A 20,572-nucleotide genomic window follows, 5' to 3' on the forward strand; every position below is an offset into this window, starting at 1 on the left:
ACAGGCATTTGGTGTTACGGTTTCTGACTGACATATGGTATAATTTTGAACAAATAGCAGCTCATCTTTCACATCTACCAACTGGTTTTGCAGTCCAGAGGGTTAATACGGAGATAAGCTTATATCTATGCAATGCAATGTTAATTTCGTGTCACAAAAAAGGTCACAAATAAATCTGTACAAACTGAAGTAAAAACAGAATGGTGACAGATCAAAAGAGTGCAAAGAAATATGAAAATACACTCTTCTTCACCCATTTTTACACATCTGCATCTTGGTTGCATAAGTCGCAAAGTTTCTATCATTTCATTTTCCTGTGCTTCTGTATGGACAATCTTCTATGCATAATTACTGAAAGATATCTCTACTGCTAGCACTGTATGACCAGATATATGTAAAAACAAAACATACCAACTTCCTAATATTTTTGCCTTTATATTAAAGCTATTACTAAAAATCTGCAAGTTTAGCACATTAAATAATGAAAGCATAGTATAGATTGCTCTGGAAAAAAAAAAAAATTAAAGCTTGTAACGCTAGCTGTAATACTGACCAAAAGGAGAGCTTAAGAGTGCTGAAACTACCCTGAAAACAGCCATAAGGTTAAATACAGCGACCTGAGTTAGGCCTGACCTTGGACTCTGCTGCACAGCTACTAGTACAGTATATCTGAACACTGTTATCATGATTGTACTTGGCAGGTGCAGCGACCGCGCACACAAGCATCCCACACCAAGACTGACACAAACATGCAGCTATACACAATCACAAACACACACACAACTCAACAGGGGAATAAACACACCAATTCTGACCAATGGGCCTCGTAATTGTCCAGCCTCTCCTCCTGTACTCACACTGAGACAACTCTGTGATTTCCCACAGTGCAGAACATCATTTAAGGCCCACTAGTAAGCCTTGTGCGGCTCACTTCGCTCGCCTGGCTTAACTTTTCGCATACCAACTCGCTAGATATTCTTACTTCTGCAGAAGCCGTCCATCAGCTTAAATCAGCAAAAAAGCAATTACAAGAAACCACCGCATGTATGCTCTCAACAGCTGAAAAGAAAACGTATGAAGCTGCAGAATTAGATCCATATGTCATCCACAGTATCAGAACTCCATTAACCTGATTGGCTTCAACGCTAGTACAAAATATCAAGGCTGCAGAACTGACATACTGACAGAAAAACAAACACAATCTGCTACTGTCAGTGTTTATTTTTGCATTCTAACTCGTCATTTTGCCATTACCTCAACCCCAGTCTGGTGTTAAATTCTGGTACAAAAAGCTCCCTTCAGTCTCGCTCCTCTGAGCCCAGGACACAGTCTTCTTACAAGTTTACAAATGAGGGTCTGTGGCCGGAAAACGCTCGGAGGGATGAAAAATGTTACGCAGTCGAGTTAGCATGACTTTCTGATAGGAATGCCCATTTCAGCCGGCCCATATTACCTCTTTTAAATCAATAGCAGCCTCGCATTTAATGATGCCTTCATTTCCCTGCAGCTCAACACTTCAGCTGCACTGTAATTCAACTTGTGTCTCAACAGCAGCCGAGTGTTAAATTTTCATTTGGGTGAATTTCTACAATAGGTGCAGAGTTTGCGAGGGTTATGTATGACTAAGTGACATTTGCCAAAATTATAATGGCAGCACTGCGTAGCCGTGAGGCAATGAAATAATCAGGTTGGTAGCAGTGCAGTGGATCAAACGACAGCTTTATGAGAGCTGAAAAACACTGTGGCCGTTCGCGAGGGAAAAAGCTTTGAGGTTCCCCCACAAAGCATAGCCCAGGCAGCCTCGAGCAGCATGAAATGAATTGGCACCATAAAACAGACGAGGGGAGACGCTGATTTGCTGCTGTGTCTGGGTTGTTTAAAGACTCGTGTCTTCTCCGAGAATAGTGTGCAGCATTGTTGCATTTGATTTGTCTTTTTAAATGAGTTCAAATTTGGAGAAGGGGCACTGTGGTTGGGCATTAGACCCAGGAAGCACCGCCTTTTCCTTTAATGGGCCAATCACAGCTAAGCACAACAACATGTATGACTTTATTAATGTGACAAGATATTGACTTATGTTACAAACCACACAGACCCTTTCAGAGATGAAATGAATGCTAAATAAGCAAATTCTATTTATAGCAGAGATTTAGACAAGAGGATATCACCATCTACCAAAACCTGTGAGCCAAATTAGCTTAGCATAATGACTAGTAACTCAAATGATTGAAAAAAAAAAAAAAAAACACAATTTTGGCATGCATATCAAGTCAAGTGCTTCTGAAATTAACAATCAGCCACCAGCGAGTGATGTTCTGGCTTCATTTCTGGGAGGCTCGCTGCAGAAATTCAGTGGAAAAGTAACATAGAGCAGAAAGCAGATGGGAAAATTCAAAATACTGGAGCATACAGTGAAGAGTTAGTCCCTCGAAACAGATTATCAGCTGTTGTTTGGAAGTATTTGTGGTTTAGGGAAAGCGATCTAAAGCACAAATCCTATGCGATAAGTGCATGAGATTTGTGTCTGTGCTCCAAAGCAACAACTTGTTCAACAAGCTGAAAAAAAACCCACAAACTGCAGCAGAACGAACGCATGAATTCCAAGAGAAAGAACGGCACTTCATAGAATCCTTCCAGGAAATGACTCTGTTATAGCAGCCACAATCAGTCAAAAACCCACCCAAGACTGAACATTTCCGACACAAAAACTATTCACAGAAGTACCAAAACATACTGAAGTCTTAGACTGACATAGTAAAAATATTTGTAATTCAGAAAATATACTGTATAGAAAATACGCAGGGTGCAAAATATAAAACTAAGAAAAAACTCAGCTACTCTATCAAATATTCATAGCAGCAATGCTATACAGTACGTCATCATATCGATGTGAAAGTAAAAGCAACTTTTGTGTGTCATGTAATGTGTTATTGCAATGTTTTGTACCTGTAGTTTCTGCTACTGTCACAGTTGTGTGGTTGATTTGTTTTTGTTTGTTTTCTGTACGTCTCTTGTAAATATAAAAGTGTTTGTATAAAAGAAATCTGAGATGTAGCATGATTAATAGGAGTCGACTGATTATCATCCTGGAGGCTTTGATATTTTGATTCAACACTTTTTCAAATACTGATCAACATTTTTTTCAACAGATTCCGCATCAAATAAATTCAATCAAAAATGCACTACTCTGGCTCTGATGCAGCCGGCTTTGTGTTTATAGTCTTAAGCAACGTCACACCCAAAACACTATCTGATTGGTAACCAAAAATAGCTAATCACTACTGAAAGACCAATGTTGAAAAGCCTACTTTTAATTAACCCATTTAAAAACTTGAAAATAGAAAGCTCTAGATGACCAATGCGAAGTCACATCTGAGTGCCATCCAAAGCAAAAAAAAAACATTTCTGATGCCTTTTTCAGTGTTACACCACATGAGAAAGTTTCCAAACAGCAGAAAGAAATCACTGATTTCCTAACAGCCATGGAACCAAATAACACAGGTACCAAAGCCGGTTTTAAAAACATAATGCAGTCACTCGACCAAAAGCACATACCATGACACACCTACTTTTCTGGAATTATCATCCCAGAATTGTATGAAAATGCAAGACACAAGCTGAAACAGAGCTGTCACGGTGGGACATTACACAGCTAAAACACACTTCTGGTCAAGCTGGACAACAGAGTCCTACATAAGTCTGACTGTCCACTTTATTATTTATTAATGTGGACGAACAACTGAAAAGTTGTTTGCATTTTCTCAGATGATCATGAAAGCGAAAACACAGCAGATGTCAAATGGACCAGGCCCTAGACTGCATCTTATAGTTTGTAAATTATACCGATGCTATATTTATTGAGCCGCTATTTCATGTTGTAGAAAAATAAAATATCAAAATGACTGGTTTTTCCAGTATCCTGCAGCAAAATTACGAGAGATAAGGGGCGAATCTGATGCAATATCCAGTATTTTTACAAACTGTCTCAGTTTTCTTGTTCTGTTAGATGCACTGAGAGATATTTAGAAATGGAAATGCAGCTATTGCACATGTATATACATCGATAGGAGAAAAGAGCCCCAATGACCTCCCACCACAAAGAGCATCTTTAACCTCCTGAATTACTCCAGACATAGACGAGCAGAGAAATTACCCTGTCCTTCATCCTCCAGCTCTGCGCCAAGGCCTTGGAGCCTTCAATCTTCTCTGAGTGCCTCTTCTTCATGAAGGCCAAGGGAAGTTTCCAGTCATTCATGTCGGCCTCCTCTTCCTCGGCGAGGCCCACTGCCGGCGAGTGGAGCAGGTCTGAGTCCATTTTCATCAGGGCCCTGCAGGAGGAGGAAATCTCATGTTAGGAACAAAGATTTGATGTGTTCCTGTTGGAAACTAGCCCTAAAAAAACTGCATGATAATTGTAGCTGTGGCTGCTTCACTGCATTCACACAATAAAAGCAGCAATCGAAGCTAAAAATCAACCTTCAAGGGACTCGCTTAATATTTCCAAAAGATTCCCTGCCATGACTGCACCTCTGCGCATGTGTGTGCTAAATACAAACCACCAGACAAAGGGAACACGTTGCACAACCCTGGCAAACTCAAACAAGACAGTGCAGCCTCACTACCGTGCAGTTACTTAAAAAGGGTTCTGGACCATAAATAATAAATCGGACAGCGAAAACAGAATCTGTAGCTGCACAAAAGGAATGAGGATGTTTCTGGTACCAACCAAAATGTCCAGAGAAAAATCAAAAGCAGTAAAAAACCCTCATCAGAATAATGTGATGATCTTTCTTGCTAATTATTCAATCAGATAGTTCCTGACTTAAATCTAAATTGTGCTGGTTTTAGATGAGTTTATGGAGACACAATTGAGACCATAGAATAAAGGTACATGGAGAAACATTTCGGACCCTCAAAGGAAGGACAAAAAAAATGTAGATACCATGACACCAGTATGAAGAAGTTTCAAATGAAATAAAGTCCTACACCAAATGTGACATAACATCCATTCAAAGGACATTTTGTGCAGCCCACAGACACCACAAAGTTTGTCTGTGAACGATGGTTTACCCATGCAGACTGAAGAAGTCAACACATCCAACTTAAAGCATTCCTCCAACAGACACGGCATTTTCAAAGAATTTAAAGAGCTACAAGCTTGACTTATTCGGTAGCAAGCGGACTTTTTTTCACCATTGGAGTTTACCAAAGCAATTAGCTAAGATAACTGACAACTCTTAAATTCCGCTTCATCTTTTAAGTTTTACCTACCAGTACAGCAAACACAGTATTCACACTGGTAATGTTCACTGCAGAACAGCTGCCAGAAATCAGACATTTACAGGTTGCAGATCAACAAAACCAGTTATATAATCAACTGCAAATTCGACTGAAAAGGATGGGATTAGAATCTGCACTTATCTCTGCAAAGATTTTACTTTTTATATGCAGCAGTGTGACGTGATAGTGGACAGACATGTAAATAGCTGATCTTGATAAAGAGTTCCTCCAGTTCTGGTTGGTTATGAAAAGCTCTTTTCAGACGCTTGATGCATAAGATTGCTGGCTCCATCACTCTGCTAAAGTGATGGCATTCTGTCATTCAGCCATAGCTTATTTTAGCATTAATATTCCGCAAGGCTTCATTCAGTTACACCCACGACTGCAACGACACAATTTTATCTTTCACCTGAGACTGGAGAGTACAAAAGGGGATGTACAATACATAATAATGCACTAATAAGAAAAATACTGAATATAAACTAACAGCAAGATTATCAAACTAACAGTGTGGTTTATTACTGATAAACTGTGACTCTGTGTGATAGGTCACTTGGCTAAGGTGAAGAAAAGTTCACAGTGTGACCTGCTGTTAGATCCTGATCGATCCTGTCTCCACGTCAGGGATAAACTATAATGAAAGGTAACTGCTGTTGCTCCGTACATAAATGCTGCAAGTTTTTTAATAAATACAGGAATCAGCCCTAAACAGCTGGAAGCAACAAACTCTGTGATGAGATTGAGGTGAAGCAAAGTTCACAGTGTGACCTGCTGTGAGATCCTGATCGATCTCCTCATGGGGGTTTATTTAGAATTATTAGTATTTAATGGAGCTGCTGCTGTTTCACAAGCATGAATGCTCATATCTCTCGTTATCGAGACTCCTACAAACCACTCAAAGTAACAAATTAAACTTAAGCTCCTGTTAACATTTTTTCTAAAATGGAAAAAAAAAGCAGATTACATTCATTACTACTACGTATTAACTTAATGAGCTGCCAGCCCGTTAATCTGAGCTGGCAGCCTCATGGCAGTGCAGTTTTATTTTTATTTACATTTCAGTTTGTAGCCTAATAAATGTGAAATTAAACAAGAAATTAAATGACATGGATATTCTGTGATTTTAGCACACATGCTATCTTTGGTGTTTTCTGCAATGTTTTTGGACCACTACTGGTGTTGAAATATGGAAAAAGTAGAGATTTCACGATTTAAGTGAATAAATATTTATTATCTGCAGCTACCCGATACAATTTTCATAGACAATATACACCTAAAGTGTTGCAGATAAGTTGTAGATTAGTCTCTTACTGTTTACTTCTGTAGCGACCAGAGGAGGCGGGCAGTTCAGTGCTAGAAAGTCAAGAACATTGTGGGACTTTAGCAAATAAAGGAGCACCATGACAAAGTCTTCTGAGACACTTAATGACCTCCTACGTACGCAACGTACTCATTCAGAGAATGTAAACAAAATATCAAGCTTAAAGTTATGGCCAATATTGATCAGTAAAGATGAGGCTCGCGACATCCCTAGAAAAAAGCCTTCACACAGCAGAAACTACCACTGCTTGTGTATATTTTTCCGTTAAAGTGATGACATGCAGTTCAGATTTGTGCCAGGTTAAACGGGAATGTCATTAGGCTCGATCTAGAAAGTTACTATCGCAACTTTTATGGAAAAGCAGTCTGAAAGGAGCAAAAATGCATGAATACACTGCTGTTTCAATGCCTTATTTTCACATCCTTCACTGCTTTCGATTGACATTACAATATTATCACCTTTTAAATTATTAATGATAGCATATCAGCTCTAATTAAAATGATGTTGGAGGATTTTTCTGGTGTTTTGTGTCAGTATTTGCAGGCAGGTGTGGTACTGAAGTGTTTACTTTGCTTCACTAGTCACGTTTGCCTGAATGAAAACCAGAAGTGAAACCAAACACATTCACATCTGCATGCTGCCTTCATGTCTGCATCACTGCCTGTCTCTCACACAGAAACACCTAGATGATGGTGCACCTGTAGTCCTGCTAATCTAGCCTGGCTGAGTTCAACTTTCCTCACATGCTAGCAGGCAGTTAGCAAATAAACCGTGCGGCTAAACTAGCTAACCTGACAGCTCTCCTTTAAAGAACAACAAAGGGTGACTGAAAAGTGCATGAGAGGTTGCTGCAGGTTGAAGTTTTTGCCAGAAAGGCTGCGGAATAGCTCAGAGATACGAGAGACGTGCAGAAATGGCGCTAGTGTTTGCAGCGGGGCGAGCAGACGCAGACCTCGGTGCGGTGGGATGGTCGACCCGGGTTGGGGAAGCTCTCCGTCTCCGGACGATGACAGACACGGTCGCACAGACGATCCTGGTCAGGAAGTTGTATGGCAGCGTCCACAGCCTGTAGAGAATGTCGAAGCCGTCAAAGCCGAGCTGGACGGGTGCGTGTTTGCAGGGGAATCTGCGGCTCCTCTCCCCGCGGCTCTTCGCTACGGGAAGCGGCTGGAGACGAGGCCCATCTTCACACGGACACTCGGCCACAGCCACGGGAAGCACCGGCCACGCTTAGCGACGACTGGGCTCGTTCGGTCGGCGAACCAGCGACCCTGGGGGCTGATTCGGTGCGACGGTTTTGGCGGAAATCGCACGAAATCCCGAGAATTTCTCCGGAGAGGCACTTCTTCAGCACTTCTGCAAGGGCGCAGCCATCTTGGGTTGGACCCAGAATGCACCGTTGGGGCGGAGAAGCTGCCGTGAAACGTCACAGAAACACACAAACCCACGCCGGCAGCACAGGGGCTTACTGGGGAACCATAAAAGAAGTGTATCAACTCAGGATCGTTTTAGTCAGTCTGACTTACTTTCAGGTTATTTCAAACAAACAACAAATTAAACATAGCTCGGGTAACTCTGGAAACTTGCACTAACTGTTTGAAAATTGCTATAAAACAAAGAAATGGTAGGTTGTTTTGAGTTTAAGGTAAAATAATAAAACTTCACTGCAACGAAAACAGCAGAGACTAAGAGCTTAGATAAATGCTACTAATTAATAATGAATGCAAGCCGAGTTATTTTTTCCTCACCACAAGATGTCAATAGGAGCTATAGTTTGTTGCCTCCGGCTGTTTAGAACTATTTCCTCTGAGTTTAATGACAGGAATAACAGGTTAGTTTTACCCTACTGATGATGTGTTGTTGCAATAGTAATCCTTCAGAACCTGCCCACGCTTACCGACATCCTTGTTTGTAATGACCGCTGTGGTTAGGTAACGCAAGATGTGGGGGCAAATAGTCTGGATAGCATTGAGGTATTGTGGCTGATACAGAAAGAGCTCAATGATATTGTCTCTGCAAAATCAGACAACACCAGGATCCATGTGTGTGTCTCCAGAGTGAAAGAGAGCTCACATTTAATCAAGTTTATCAAGTAAGTCAGGGTTATTTCAGTCAATTTGATTGACTTTCAGGATATTTCAAACCAAAAAATAAATTCAGTGTAGTTCAAGCTGAGTTACCTCTGAAGACTTATCCTGGCAAACTGTCAGGTTAAAGCCCCTTTCAAACATGCACTGTTCTATTAATGTAACAGCATCTGAACGTGTATCTGAAGTAAAAGCAACTGTCCTCTGAGTTGTGTGAAGGCTTTTTTCCACTTTTCTGCACCAATGTTTGTCCAAGTACATCACAAAAAGCAAAAAGTTTTTTCACTCACTTTGCTCTATAATTTTAAATCTGAGATAACAAATTGAAATTACCATAACAACAAAATTTTACTGCGATAAAGAAAAAACAGACACTAACAGGAGCTATAGTTTGTTGCCTTCAGCTATTTAGGACTATTTCCTCTGAATTTAATAAATACCTGCAGAATCAGACAGCAGTAGGGTCCATATGAGAGTCTTCAAAATGAGAACGAAAGAGCCAGAGTTTGGGTTATTTCCACTCCATGAAGCAAATTCAACATAGTTGAAGTTTAGTTAACTCTGGAAATCTGTGCTAGCAAATTGGCAGACTAAAGTCTCTTTCAAACATCCACCCTGTTCCCTTAATCCGATGGCGATGAAACGTCTGAATGAACACCCTGCCTTTCAATTTCACTGTTAAAGAAATCCGAAATATACTGGGCTGTTAGTTATTTGCACACTTTGATAAGTTGCTGTTGTCTGTCATTGCATTATTATGCATTATACATCACTTGACGATTGTATAATCTCATTAAGTTCATTCAAGTCAGGTGTTTGACTTTAATTCCCACTTTTTTCAGAACATTTTAACAGACCCCAAGCTAAAAAAAATACACATATTAAGGACTCAAAAATGGTAAATAATCTTTTGATTATTATTTTAGAGACTTTCCCTGTTTTTGTTAAATTGCATATCATATTTAGTAAAATCACCGAAGAAAAGTATTATGTAGTATCTACATGTTAACTGTAAAAATAAAACAAGGCTAAAATTATAAATAATAACCACATCAAAAATCCATAGTTTGTGTGCGTGTGTGTGTGTGTGAAAAAAAAATATCAATGATATAAGTTCACAATCAAATATTCTGAAGAACCAAATACCATTTATAGAAACAGAGATTTTAGATTAGGTTTTAGGCTGTTTTTCTAAGGTTAAAATGCGAATTAATGCTTATTTCTGAGATTTTACTTGACATTATCTATAATTTAACAAATGAACAATAACAAATAGTTCCAAAAATTACAGTTAAAAATGAAAAGAACTTAAAAGAATAGGTTCAGTGATAGTTGATACACTGACTAGACTTGCAGCAATTTGTCTGTATAAAATCAATCTGCAACTATTTTGATCAGTGCGTTTTGTTTTTTTTTTCACCATGTCAGTCTTACACATTGTAAACGGAATATTCTTGAGACATTTTCTCAGATAAAATCAGACATCTGAAGACACCAGTCTGTGCTCTGTCATGGACAGTCTGTAATGAAATTATCATTAGTTGCAGTTCTACTTATGAGTGCAGTTCCCAGAAATAACCACATCCGCTGCCATATAGCATCCACAGATATTTCCGGTCTTCACCTACTGAACTATATAAACCAGAATCTGCCCGCAGCTTCTGACAACCAGGATAATAATCTGATATCTTTGTCATCAGACAAGGAGAGCAGGAAATACCTCTGGAGCACAGAGAGATCAAGTTTGGAGACAGAGTCAACACTGAAGAGGTCATCTGAGCTGTATGGAGAATATCACAAGAACAGCAGCCTTTAGAGGAGAAATAAAGCTTTCTCTTACCCCTGCTTGATCAGAATATGTGCTCCAGAAAGTCCAGAAACATGTGACTGTTTGAATAGAGAAATGTGTAACGTCACTTTGAGGAGGGGATATCAATCTCTAGCGAATATCATTTAAAGTCCACACTGATGCTGCAGTGTGGGTTTGTCTTTCAGATTTCAGTTGGGGACTCGATGGATTTACAATTCATATTCTCAGTCAGCCTTGAGTGTGAATTATGAAAGCTGTGTCTCTCACCAGAGCTGCTCAGAGTAAACACTGATCATCATTACACAGCACAGTACAAAGCAATGATCACTGCAACGCTATTGTTTTGTTTTTTTAAACACTGTAAACTGGGCTTCACCTGCAAAGACGCTCTTTCATTATCTTAAAACACATAAAATTAAACAGATTAATCTTGATAATGTACAACACTGTGGTGTCGTAGCCTTAATAACTATATTAGTTAAGTTCCATAATGTATAATATCGTGGTCTCCATATGATACCAGTTATGTTATTCTCCGTAGTCTATAACACTGTGGCATCTCAGCCTTCATATAAATATGCCTTATATTTGACCATAAGGGCCTGATTGGTTCAGTCTCCTCTGAACAGTTGATGTAGAGATGTGTCTGCTACTAGAACTCCATGTTGCATTTATCTGGGCTCTAATCTGAGCTGTTGTTAACTTGTGATTTCTGAGGCTGGTGATTCAGATGAATTTATCCTCAGCAGCAGAGGAGACTCTTGGTTTTCCTTTCCTCATATGAGCCAGTTTGGTCGTAGCACTTGATGGTTGTTGCAACTGCACTTGGGGATACATTCAAGATTTATATAATTTTCCAGATTGACTGACCTTCAGTTCTTAAAGTAATGATGGACTGTTATTTTTCTTTCCTTAGCTGATTGGTTCTTGCCATAATATGGATTCTAACAGTTGTCGAATAGGGCTGTCAACTGAGTACCAACCTGACTTCTGCACAACACAACTGATGGTCCCAACCAATGTTCCCTCTCATTTTTCATGGGTCTGAGCAAACACACAAACTCCCTGAGCGTCCCTTGGACCACTGTGAACAACATCAGACGTGTGCACTGTGGTCACACCAGCATCACATCCATTCACGTTACATGGTTCATTAAAAGAATCAAATTACAGCATTTACATTTCTGTTAAAACACTTTGTCAACAGGAGCCAGTTGAAGGCTGCAGTGATTTTAGTGACACTACAATGTATAAGAGTGAAGTTATTGAATATTTGTCTCTCTTTACTGTTGCAGCGGTTTTGCAAATTGCAGACGGACCCTGTTCACTCCATAGACACCAATGTTATTCCTGTAGCTTGAAAGACAGCTACTTTTGATAAAACTGGGCTTGTAGCACATTGTCTGCCTTGCAACAATGGGAAAGAGGCACCTTTTCTGTTTTGACAACCTATATCTAATGAGTTATTGATGCTGGAAGTCCGAATCTGTGAATATCTTTCCAACTTTACTGAACTTGGGGCCACTACCACCTAAGGAGTGATATATTTAATTTTGAAAAAAGCATTTAGCCATACTTAAAGCTTTAAGTGCTTTATTAACACGGAACTAAAAATTTTGTATTGTTTTATTATCACAGGTTCTGTCTGAAAAGAGGTGGCATCATTTTAAACAGTGAAATCAAACTAACAAAATGTAATGATCAACCAGTGAGCAATACTGGATTCTGCAAAAACATAAACAACTTTTTTTTTAAAAAATCTAAATCTTATCTTAACACAGTTAATGTATTAACTTATTTATGTGTGTATGCATGTATTTATTGATTTATTTAGTACTGTTAACATATCAGAGTTCTGAGTGAATTTTTCTTAAGATAGGCAAAGGCCATTTATTGATTACATAAAGGCTATTAAATGTTGATTAAAAACTAAAAAGCATTTTAAAAAAAAACAACTTAGGCATTTATTGAGTCACTAAAATACTGTAGAGTACAGACCACATCAGCATGATTATAAGCATCCTCTGGTAAATTAACAACCAGATACTGATGTCTCTCACCATATGGACTTCAGGAGATGACTGGGGGATGATAAACTGTGACCTACTGGTTGGGTTCTCTCTGTTCTCATGTTTCTTACATGTTTGTCCCCTGACAGCCGGGTCCTAATGTTTTTTGAGCAACACACCATACTATGACGTTTTTACAATGATGGTTCTACTATGGAACCAGTTTGACATGTTCAGGTGTTCTTTGTGTGAAAACAGAGATTTCAGGTATCAGAAGGTGGTTTTCAACTTTCTTTAACTTTCTGCTTCAACTTTAAACTAAATTTCCTTCACTAACCCAGCCCTCTGGACTTCCAGGAAGCTGTGTTCCTATTGGCTGTCCAGGTGGCTGCTTGGTGTTATCAGGAACACCTGAGCAGCTTGGTGTTATCAGGAACACCTGAGCAGCTCAGTGTCTTCCTGCTTTATTTAGCTGCAGACAAACATTTCCTCTGCTTCTCTTCACCACTGAACTGGGTTTGGCTCCATTGCTTTAGTTTGTTCTTTAGGCGTTGGCTTGCAGCTTCCAGCAGTAAAATCGTCTTTAATGTGTTTCTTGGTGTGCTTTAGGGCTTTGTACTGGATAGTTGTCTTGGTAAATGAGGTTCTTTAGCCACAGTCAGCACATGGTGCTAATGTGTGCAGTGATTAGTGGATTTGGTGCAGCTGAGTTGTGTCTTTATCTTGGCTGTAGTGAGTCTCTAGAGGTTTCTGGTCAGACACATTCTGTATTCTTGTTTGTGAACCAACGTTGGTTGTCCAGAAGGTAAGAGTTCCTGTCATGATTCTCTGTTCTCAGAGGTTCTCTGGTAGGCTGCAGGAGACTTTAGCGTTTGGGTTGTGCTAGTTTGGTTTTTGTATGGTTTCATTTGGACGACTATCTTGAGGCCCCTCCATGTGGTTTAGTGAGGTTTTCTGGAACAGTTCTACAAAGCAACCTGCAGCAGAAGAGACTTTGAGAGTTTTTAGGAAGTTCTGGAGACCAGACTTTAGAGCAGCAGAAACATTTGTCAGCAGTTTGAGCAGGAGAAGGTGAGCTTCAGAGTAGAAATGAGAAGGAAACCTTCTTGACCCGTGTGGTGAGGTCCTGTACCAAGAGTTTGAGCAGGTTGTGAAGAGTCTGTAGTTCTTTGGTCTGAAAGCACAAGAAGAGTCGACTCATTAAAGGAGAAAACAGGAGATATTGTTGCTTCTTCTGTTGCTCTGCAGTTTCCTTAGACTGAATATCAAGTTTATACTTTAAATGATTTCCCATGTGAGCCCAAGAAGACTTCAATAAACTCCCTCCATCCCCTGAACACAACAGATTTTATTATCATGTTAAATCTTTTTTTTTAAATATGTTTTTGAGTTTTAATCATAGTTTTAGCATAGTTTTTTTCCTCTTTGCTTGTTTAGTTTTGTCATCTGTGTGAAAGGTACTAGATAAATAAAGCTGAATTGATAAACTGAATAATTGACTAACTCATGATTGTGACAACAGAAATATTTTCATTGTGATTTAAGGGTTTGTTTCATTTTTAAGGTTGGGGTTAAAATCTTGACAGAAAAAAAATATTAAAGAAATAAACTACAGTAAAAAAGCAATTAAATCAAAGGAAAAAAACATTTAATATAATAAAACTTTTAAAAAGAAAATTAAACATTAAATACAATTAAATTATATTAGACAAAATATTTAATTAGATAATTGAACAGAAGATACAAAGCATGTAATTATGAAATTAAACAAAAATTTTTAAACAAAAATATTAACCATTAAAGATGAAATATATTAGATAATTAAACATTTAAAAAATACAATTAAACAAGAATATTACACATTTAGAAAAATACAAAACATTTAATTAGATTATTAAACCTTTCAAAGTCAAAACATTTAATTAAAAAATTAAATGTTTAATTAGTAAATTAAATCTTAAAGACAATAAAACTTTAAATAGGAATTAAACAGAAAATACAATGAAGCATTAAAAAAGAAAATTAAACATTAAAAGGTGGTAAAACATTTAAAAAGAAAAACCTTACAAAGATTTAATCAAAAAATTAAACATTGGGAAAGAAAAGGAAATTTTTCAAACAGGCTGATAAAACATTTGAAAAAACAACAATTAAACATTAAAAAGACAAAACATTTCGAAATCAGATCAGACATTAGAACAGAATAAAAGGTGAGAAAAGAGCAAAACTAAACATTTAAGAAGAATCAAACTAAAGATAAAACCTTTGAAAGGGCACCAGTTAAACTTTAGAAGATCAAATTAAACAGAAGAAACAATAAAATGATCAAAAGAGCAAAAACAGAGAAAGGCCTTAAAGTGTTTTCTAGTCTGAAATGAAAACATCAAGTTGTTTCTTCAAACATTTCCTCTTTCTATGTTCTTGGTTTGATTGTGGACAGATTTACTAAGAACTCATTTCAGAAAACTGCTTTCCAGATAAAGTCTACTAGTAGTTGAAGGCATCGATCAAACTAATGTTACCTTCTGATCTCCACAAACTTTACTGTTCAGTGAAGAGAATCAAAGTTTGTTCAGGATTTCTAAAAAACCCACAGGTGAAGGTCTGAGAAGAACTCAGATGGATGGTCTAAATGTGAAATCAAGACTCATGGTCACAAGTTTTAAGGCTTCTGTTAACCAGAAAGTTCAAACTAACAGAGAAGTACTGAGAAACTTTTAAGATTTCAGTCCTCAGACTGTCTAGAAGGTTCAAACTAACAGAGAAGTACTGAGAAACTTTTAAGATTTCAGTCCTCAGACTGTCTGAAGGTTCAAACTAACAGAGAACTACTCAAGAACTTCTAAGATTTCAGTCCTCAGACTGTCTGAAGGTTCAAACTAACAGAGAACTACTCAGGAACTTAGAAGATATCAGTCCTTGGACTGTCTGAAGGTTCAATCTAACAGAGAACTACTGTGGGACTTAGAAAATTTCAGCCCTCAGACTGTGTGAAAGCTCAGGTCCTGAGGACTTGGGAGGTGTGGAGGCTTTGGAAAGTCTTGGAACTGAGGGTTCCACCCTCCAGCACAAAGGCTGAAGTCCAACCTCCTGAGAAAAACGGTCGAGTCGAGACTCGAGTTAAAAAAAAAAAACTCGAAAACGCCAAAAAATAGATGATAAATGCGCAAAAAAAAGTAGAATTAGTATCTGAGCGAGTAGCTCAGGAGGATAAGAAGAGTGACTACAGAGCGGAGGGTCGCAGGTTCAAGACCCACCACCGGCACTTTTCTTTCTTTGTCTTTGTCAAGATTTCGATAAAAATTTAAGAAGGGTCTGGTCTTGAACCAGCGACCTACAGCTCCACAGGCAAATCCTTAACTCACTGAGCTACAGATCAGATAAAAAGAAATAAATTCGTCGTCCCTTTGGCATCGTAGTTTCTGAAGTGACCACATGGGTGGAGCCAAGGCGGAGTCTGGGTGGAGTCAGGGCGGAGAGTAGGCGGGGAGGTGGGTGGCGGCCTCCCCCCTCTACTCCCCCACCTCCCCTCACCACCCACCACACCTTCCCCCGCCCGACGAGTTCTTCGAGTCTCCACGAGTTCTTCGAGTCTCGACAGGTTTTCCCGAGTTTCTGGAGTTTCCACGAGGTCGGAGGCAGAACAAGTTGTCATGAAGAGGTGTTGAAGTCGGCCAGGATGGACTGACTTTTTACAGCGACTAGAAGGAAGACGACTAGAAGAGCAGGTCTTTAACCACCATCCATAAAATCCATGGAGTCGCTCCAGAGAAATGAAGGGAGGTCAACTTTTATCAACCTCCATCCAGATGTTCAACTTGATATCTTTACTTTGACATTTTTAGCACCACAAACCTTTAGTATCACACTTTATTATCATTTATTAGGACTTTAATGGAATCCACCAGCAGATTTAGTTTTTGTTGACAAACTTTATTCTTGTCGTCGTGGGACTGCAGTATTTAAAACTGTTCCTTCTATTTGACCTCATGTTTATTAGTTTTAGTGGAGAAAGTTTGAATTGTCAATTAGTCTCTTAAAAACTAAATAATAAATTGGATTAGTCAAGAGGTTTAAATTTCTTACTTTGTCATATTTTAAATATGACAAAAAAATATAAAAATAAAGCATCTTGAGACAATTTGACCTGTAATTGGCATTATATAAATAAAATTGAATTAAAATTGTATGTATCTTGTAATGTTGGAGTAATTCAGCCATATATGTTAGAAAACACATTTTCTTTGTCCATTAATCTGTCGTTTTCTCCAGTAATTCATTTCTTGTTTTGGTTTATAAAATGTCAAGCCCAAATATATTCAGTTTACTGTCATAAAAACCAAAAAGATTTACATTCATGATGCAGGAATCAGACAGTTTTTCACTTTTTATCTTAGTTTAGTCAGAAAGATAGTTGATAATGTGTGAATTGTTGCAGCTTGTGAGCCGTAGAAGGTTTTAATCTTTGGGGCCGAGTGTCAGAAAACATTTAGAAACCAACATCAACAAAACACTCAACAAAGATTTGAACATCATTAAAGGGAAATCCAACTTTTGCATGACAATGTCTAATTAAAGGACATTTATTTCCAACGTAAATGTGTGATATTCATCCTCTGGAGCTTTCTCTTCACATCGTCTTCCACCTGGACTGGTTTGGTCGGGAGCATGTGCAACAAACATTTGAAAAACTGCACTTTAACATCAATGAATGACACTGAAGTTTAATCTCTACATAAATGAGACTGAGTCTGGATGTGCTGCTCTGTCATTAACTCCTAAGTTTAGGGAAAGTTCAAACAAAAGAGGACAGTTCAGATAAGACTTGAGAATGAGCTTATTTTGAACAAACATCTCAGACTTTTGAGCTTCAGCACCTCTAGCAAGATATTTTAACAACAAGCAACTCAAGAGATCCAGAAGTTGGAGAGAGTTAGCTTTAGCTGAGCCAAAGAACATGTGGGACGCTAACCTAGCAAACATTTCAGACTTTTCTCTGTGAATTCTGAGAAATAATTTACTATTTAATGACAGAGCTACACATCTTAACTCAGTCTCATTAAAACAGACTCTAATTCAGTGTCATCCATCCATATTAAAGTGCAGTTACCCAAAATGTTTGTTGCATGAGCTCCAACAAAACCTGTCCAGGTAGAAGGCCACTTTGACAAACAGGAAGTGGAAGATTCCAAGCAGATTTATAGAAGGGGGAACCGGACTGTACTAAGTGTGGTCGAGTATAGAGGGGTGTTTTGTGGGTTTTTAAGGCTGATAATGATTATTAGTGAGACATTTGGAGTAGATATTCATTTGCAGTAAATGAAAGTATTTAAAATCTTGAGTTAAACTTAGAAGAACACAAACTCTAACAGAAAACTTTGTTGATACGTTTTTGTTTTGTTTACAGATGTTAAAGGAGTTTTATTCGTGACGTATAACCAATCAAATCACTCCAGAAGACAGAGCGACCACAGGTAGATAAAGGTTCAGAGCCAAAGTAGCACCATTTTTAAATGTATTTATTACCGTAAATCAGTAAAAAATAAAATACTGATAATCAGTAAATCAGTCAGCCCACAATTACTACAATTCTACAATGTATGTCTCTTTCCTTTGACTTGTTATTTGTACAATATACGATGTATATGATGGTGTTTTTTCATACCAAAGGCTGTACTATGATGTTTTCTAAGAGACATATGATGCTACTCTGTTCTGGCTCTGGGCCACTGCACTCCTCCTCTGTTGTTTTCTGGATTGTACTCAGCTGCATGCCTTCGTCCACCAGGCCTCCATTGACTCGTCCCGCCTGCCGTCTCTGGAGCTGAAGCTGGATTGGAACAGACCAATGTACAGTCCAATCACGATGCCAGCTGCCTCTCAAAAGGCTCCTTCATCTGGCAGGTGGCACCACTTCTTCTGAGGGGAAGTTGAGCTGGCCCGGCAGAACTTTGGAGATGTGTTCCAGTGGTTGGTGGATGTGTGGGGAGATAGAGAGGGACCTTTGAATTGTTCAGAAAGGAAAACAGGGAACCCATTGGTAGTTTTAGTTTAGGGTGCTACTGCAGTTTGTTTTTGGGTTTTAAGAGGTGAACAGGAAGAGTTTTTTTCCTATTGATTATCTTTTACTTTGTTCCTGGTTGGAATGCCCATCAATGTCAACATGAAGTTCACTTTTATCTCTGTTTATTTATTTTTATTTTACTAACACCCATTTGTTTTGTAACCCCCTCACATGTGTTGTTGTAAACTTACTCTTTCAAATGAATTCTCGTCTAACCCTCTGGAAACCAGCATTTGGACTGTTTTTGTGTTGCTCCTCACCTACTGACAGCTGTGGACTAAAGGCTATACTGTGACGTTTTTAGAGCCACATGCTATACTATGATGTTTGTTGGGCGACACGCTATACTACAGGTTTTTTTAATTGACATATTACTGACCTTTTTTTGTTTTAGTTTTTTTGTTGTTTTTTAGCAACATATTATGAGAATTCGAACAGTTTTAAAAGTTACTATACTTTTACTTGTGCAATGAAATCATTATTCTATGGCATTTTTAAGAAGACATATTATACTCTGATGTTTTCTTGAATAACATACTATTTTGACAATATACTGCACTATGACATTTTTTGAACCACATATCATACATGACAATTTTAGGCAACATCCTATCATTTTGCGCTTTTTGAACCACATAATAATCTATGTTTTGTTTTTTTTCTTGCCAACATGCTGTACTATGAACTACAGGCCATACTATGTTATTCTTGAGTAAAGCATACTATACTTTGACATTTTCTGAACTACATCCTATACTATGGCGTTATACACAGAGTGCTTTGGTTACATGTTGATTTATAATCTAGATTTTTTTCTGTATTGTTTTTTGACGGGATTACCACAGACCTGACCGTGAACACCGTTGACACCCACCTCAGGGAGACGCTGCCTAAGATCTCAAGGCTGCTTGGTTGTGGTCTTTCTGGCACGTACTCTTCCAAGATGAGCCGGGAAGTTTAACACTGATGGAATGACACCAGGTCTAAGCCGACAAACTTCCAATTCCTCCTCAACCCATAGTCTCTGGGAAACCTACATGGAGTAAGAAAAGTAGACAGAGAAGTAATTAAGTCTGTACACAACATATTAAAAAGAAATCATGCTAATAAATTAAGTACAAAGAACCGAATTCGCCAATATACTGGAGACCAGAGCTATTACATTTGATAAGTATAACCTTGTTTAGTAACATTTCAATTATTTGAGAGCAGTCCTAAAGAACTGCCTGTAATCCCAATCATAAAATGGGTTTGGAGGAAGAACATAGATGGTAATCTGGATACACATGAGTTAAGGTTTATAACTACTATTGGTAGTATTGGTGATAGTAATAGCAATGTGACTACTACTAGTAGTAGCGATAGTACACCAACTACTGCTGCTGATACTGGCACTGCTACTACAAATTGTAATATTATTACAAATGCTAACAGCTATTTTATACTACTACTCGCTTGTACTTTTAGTGTTACTACTACTGCTTGTACAACTATACTACAGCTACTATTAATCGTCTGGTATTTGGTTGTCAAGCTGCTAGCTCGCCTTAGCGTTTTGCTAGTGGCTAACTAGTTAGCTCTCATAGACTGGAAGCTCTCAACAAGATTTCATAATGAAAAAAGAGCCAAAAACTATTCTTACCTATGAAAAGTCATTCCAAGTTTCCTTGCCTCAATCGTACGACGCAGTGTGTAATTGTATGCAGCACAGTGAGCCGGCATTCTTGTTGTTTCCGTTTTCACGCCGTCTACTTGGGCTGCCACAAACGACGCGTCGACGAATCGCCTGAGCACGATACGTCATCAAAAGCGGACGTGAGCGCGCAATGCAACAGAAATCACCGTCCGAGTGGAGCGCGAAACACGCATGGACATCCGCGCTGTATCGTGCATATATAGTATATGCATATATTATATATGCACAATACAGCGTGGACATCCGCGTTTACGATACAGCGCGGACATCCGCGCCGCATCGTGCATATACTATATATGCACGAT

At 38.5% G+C, this 20,572-nt stretch overlaps 1 protein-coding gene and 1 long non-coding RNA gene across 5 annotated transcripts in view; both read right to left on the reverse strand.

The window, feature by feature from the left end:
• Positions 1-7,688, reverse strand: part of rptor (regulatory associated protein of MTOR, complex 1) — a 230,872-nt gene extending 223,184 nt beyond the window's left edge. For all 4 annotated transcript variants that reach the window (XM_023268573.3, XM_023268571.3, XM_035947406.2 and 1 more), the window contains exons 1-2: positions 7,554-7,688; positions 4,154-4,328 (exon numbers count right to left, since the gene is read on the reverse strand). In XM_023268573.3, coding sequence (XP_023124341.2) covers positions 4,154-4,321 — 168 coding nt within the window. In that variant the 5' untranslated portion in view covers positions 4,322-4,328; positions 7,554-7,688. The remainder of the gene's footprint in view (positions 1-4,153; positions 4,329-7,553) is intronic.
• A 10,321-nt stretch (positions 7,689-18,009) lies between these two features.
• Positions 18,010-20,314, reverse strand: LOC129348678 (uncharacterized). The gene is made up of 3 exons (XR_008601307.1): positions 20,214-20,314; positions 19,446-19,604; positions 18,010-18,509 (listed from the first exon to the last, which is right to left on the reverse strand). It is a non-coding gene; the product is annotated as an uncharacterized LOC129348678 (long non-coding RNA).
• Between the last annotated feature and the right edge of the window lie 258 nt (positions 20,315-20,572).

The sequence above is a fragment of the Amphiprion ocellaris genome, chromosome 4 (assembly GCF_022539595.1).
Source record: "Amphiprion ocellaris isolate individual 3 ecotype Okinawa chromosome 4, ASM2253959v1, whole genome shotgun sequence".
Lineage (NCBI taxonomy): Eukaryota > Metazoa > Chordata > Actinopteri > Pomacentridae > Amphiprion > Amphiprion ocellaris.